Raw genomic sequence first — 3,819 nt, 5'->3', positions numbered from 1 at the left:
GAAAATTCCTTCCTCTCGCGAGTGATGCAAGCATAACTCTTGTTGACCAAAGAGCCAAGGTAACTAGGCCCTCGTGGCCTCGTCCACAGCACTTTCATTCTTTATTCCTTCCTTTAGTCAAAAACAATTTCCTCATTCTACGAACCCCGCGGCGGAGGCGGAGATGGAGATGGAGATGGAGCCAACAATATTACAATACACTAATACAGTGGCAATAATGTAAATTCACTACCTAGATCTAGATGACGGTGGCACCCGAGACAAAACATGGATATCCAGTTTCAACACGGTTGCCGTCACCGTATCACCTTGAGAACGTTCGTTCCACGTACCTAACTAAAAACCTAAAAACCACCATCCTCCTCAAAACCATCGGAACTCCTCCTCTAGACCCTCGGACGGTGGAGACCCCACATAAATCAGAATCCCAATCGGACGTCTCATATTTTTTTCACTTTGAACACAAAACATGAATTCGGAAGTACCGGATCATCGGTTACCCAAATTAATGGGCAAACCGTAAAAGACATAACGATTTACGAATATTAAAGTATCCAATCGGCGTCACCGGCCAGCTGTGCGGACACGGATCTATAATTGCAATCAGAGGTGGACTATGGGCCCCGCCTTCCTATAAAAAAAAAATTCCTCATCATCCATCAAAATCGACTGAGCTGAGCAGAACCGAAAGAGAAAGAGAAAGAGAGAGAGAGAAGAAGAAATTCTCTCAGAAACTGATAGTGAGAGAGGCTTCTTAGATAGTGATCTAGAGAGAAAGAAAAAAGAATTCTTTTCTGTTTTTTTTTTTTTCCTTTTTTGAACTTTGGTTTTACTCGGAAGACAAGAGAAAGAACGTGAAAGAAAATGCAAGAAGAAGAAAATCTCAAGCAGAGAAATCTCAATCGTCTCTGCTTTTTCAGTACTAGAGAATAGAGATCGAAAATTTTGATTCTTTCGTTTATTGGGTTTGTAGATTGTAGATTTTCATTTGTGTGTTCAAACAAAATGGCGAAAACTGGAGCAATTGAGACAGATCCAGCAGCAGTGGCTAAGGCGTCGGAGTTAAAGAAGGAGCTCCGAAGGCTCTTGAAGAAAATTGTAGACGAAGATGACTCGATGATGGATACTTTCGATCGAGCCAATAAAGCCCTTTCGGCGTTTAAGGATTTGAAGTTCAAGAGACCACACTCTCTCAAACTCGACGGCACACTCTCTTGTCCTGACCAATTTCGTTGCCCTCTCTCTAAAGAGCTCATGGGTGATCCTGTCATCTTGGCTACAGGACAGGTTAAGATTACCGCCAGTTTTTCTCTTTCTTTTTTTAGGGTTTGTTCATTGTTTTTATTTTGTACTGATAAGGTGTTTATTGCAAGAATTTGGTTTTCTTTTGATTTCTCCCTGAAACCCTTTTGAGAATTTTCTTATTTTTGGGTATTCTTCTTGTTTGTTATCCTCCACTCTGGTTATAAGATCTTGTTTTATGTGTTGATTTGAATTGTGATTCTGGATTGAGTTTTACGGGTAGTTCGAGGGTTCTGCTTTTTTTTTGGTTGGGGGGGGGGGGGGGGGGAGGGGCTTTTTTTTAATCTTACTTTGAGTGTGGACCGTGGACTGTGAATTATAGTGTCTTCTCTTCTTTTAACGGTTTTCTTTCGGCGGAAGCCTTGATATGCGGAGTTCATCTTCTTCTATCTGTTACCTGTAAGATCAAAAGGGTTTATGCAGAAACAAATAATTTGGGTAGTTGATTAGCATTCTCGAACAATTATGGTTTTGATTAAAAAGATTTTCCTTTTCAAGAATGAAGCGATCGTATCCCTTCTACCTCTGGAGATTTCGACGGAGAAAAAGGAATTGCAGTAGTAAAACATTTTTACTAAAGAAATTTTACAGAATTCGTCCCGGTTTGTTTCATCATAGATCTGTAGCTTTAAACTGTCTTTAAGAATGCTCCCTGCTGCTGCTTCTTGTTTCAATTCTTCTCTGCAATTCATTTTGGGCTATTATTCTGCCATATCTGTTTTGGGTTATCTTCTGATTCCACTTTGCCCTTTGCAGACATATGATCGACCCTTCATCCAGAAGTGGCTAAAGGCAGGGAACAGGACTTGTCCTCAAACCCAACAGGTCCTCTCACATACACTGCTCACACCCAATTATCTTGTCCGGGACATGATCTTGCAGTGGTGCAACAATCAGGGAATCGAGCTGTCATGCTCTGTCCAAGACAGTGAAGATGAAGGGATCACACAAACAGACCGGCAACATTTTGAATCTTTGCTTGAAAAGATGTTATCCCAATCTATTTCGGAGCAGAAAGTGGCTGCTAAAGAGCTAAGGCTTCTGACCAAGAGAATGCCCTCCTTCCGTGCCTTATTCGGCGAGTCTGCAGATTCCATTCCCCACTTGCTCTCCCCGCTCTCACCGGGCGAGGTCAATATTCATCCTGATCTTCAAGAAGATTTGATTACAACTGTCCTGAACCTCTCAATCCATGACAGTAATAAGAAGCTTGTCGCCGAGACTCCAGGGGTCCTTCCTCTGCTTATTGATTCCTTGAAGTTTGGCACCATTGAGACAAGGACCAATGCAGCTGCTGCCATCTTTACATTATCAGCTCTTGATTCCAACAAGACAATTATAGGCAAGGCAGGGGCTATTAAACCCCTAATTGACCTCTTAGATGAGGGCCACCCATTGGCCATGAAGGATGTTGCTTCAGCAATTTTCAACCTCTGTATCATCCATGAGAACAAGGCAAGAGCTGTCCGTGATGGGGCAGTTGTCGTGATCACGCACAAGATCATTGAGCGTGTTCTTGTTGATGAGTTGTTGACCATCCTTGCAATGCTTTCGAGCCATCAAAGGGCCATTGAGGAAATGGGTGTTTATGGGGCTGTCCCTTGCTTGCTCAGCATCATTAGGGAGACTACGTGCGGGCGCAACAAGGAGAACTGTATTGCGATCCTATACAATATCTGTTTCAATGACCGGACCAAATGGAAAGAGATGAGGGAAGATGAGGATGCCAATGGCACGATCACTGAGCTTGCAGGGAATGGGACCTCAAGGGCTAAGAGGAAGGCAAGTGCTATACTGGAGAGATTCAATAGGATTGCTTTGATTACACATACCGCATGATGGATTCTCTATACTTGACACTGCCAAATAATCTCTGTAAATACTGTTTCTTGTTTCATCCATCCCTTTGCTCATGGGTCATATCTACCTCCCTGTATAAAGTCAAATTCCCTTACATGTTCCATATACATAGCCCAACCATCAGTTCTCCTTTCACATTGGACCAGGTGTATCTAATGCTTATAGATAACAAATGGTACTAAGCGAGTTCTCATCTTTCAGAGCCAAGAATTTCTTCATCATCAATCGAAGTACACCACACCATTAGATTTACTGGTAAGATCACCATGACTATAAGGTACTACACAGGACAGGAATTTACTGGTAAGGGTTTCTAGTGTTCCTCCCATTTTGAAGAATTTCAAAATGTAAAAATTGATAGGCAATTTGCAATAAGTTGAATATTTTCAAGAGTTCTAAAAAATAAATAACTGACTTGTGCAAAGGTAAGCAAGCAATAACCATCGAGGAGATGCCTGGGGCCTTTGAATGAGCCTTTCCCAGATAATTCACTGAGAAAAAGTATTCTCCTTGATTGAGTTATCTTTAGTTGTATTTGCCTTTTAATGGTCCACCAAACGCCAAGTGCATAGCTTATCTTGAAGCTTCGGAACAAATGGTCTGAGTCATGCCACACTACGTACAATAGGAGATCTACTATTTGATATACTTTGTTTA

At 41.8% G+C, this 3,819-nt stretch overlaps 1 protein-coding gene across 1 annotated transcript; it reads left to right on the top strand.

The window, feature by feature from the left end:
• The first annotated feature begins 815 nt into the window (after positions 1-815).
• Positions 816-3,362, top strand: LOC122668884 (U-box domain-containing protein 9-like). Its single transcript, XM_043865449.1, has 2 exons — positions 816-1,287; positions 2,059-3,362. The coding sequence occupies exons 1-2, from the start codon at positions 1,006-1,008 to the stop codon at positions 3,139-3,141; spliced, it is 1,365 nt and encodes a 454-aa protein (XP_043721384.1). The 5' UTR covers positions 816-1,005; the 3' UTR covers positions 3,142-3,362.
• Positions 3,363-3,819: the final 457 nt, after the last annotated feature.

This window comes from Telopea speciosissima, chromosome 7 (assembly GCF_018873765.1).
Source record: "Telopea speciosissima isolate NSW1024214 ecotype Mountain lineage chromosome 7, Tspe_v1, whole genome shotgun sequence".
NCBI classification, from domain to species: domain Eukaryota; kingdom Viridiplantae; phylum Streptophyta; class Magnoliopsida; order Proteales; family Proteaceae; genus Telopea; species Telopea speciosissima.
Note: the sequence above shows the minus strand (reverse complement) of the source record. Positions and strands in the feature narration are given on the sequence as shown.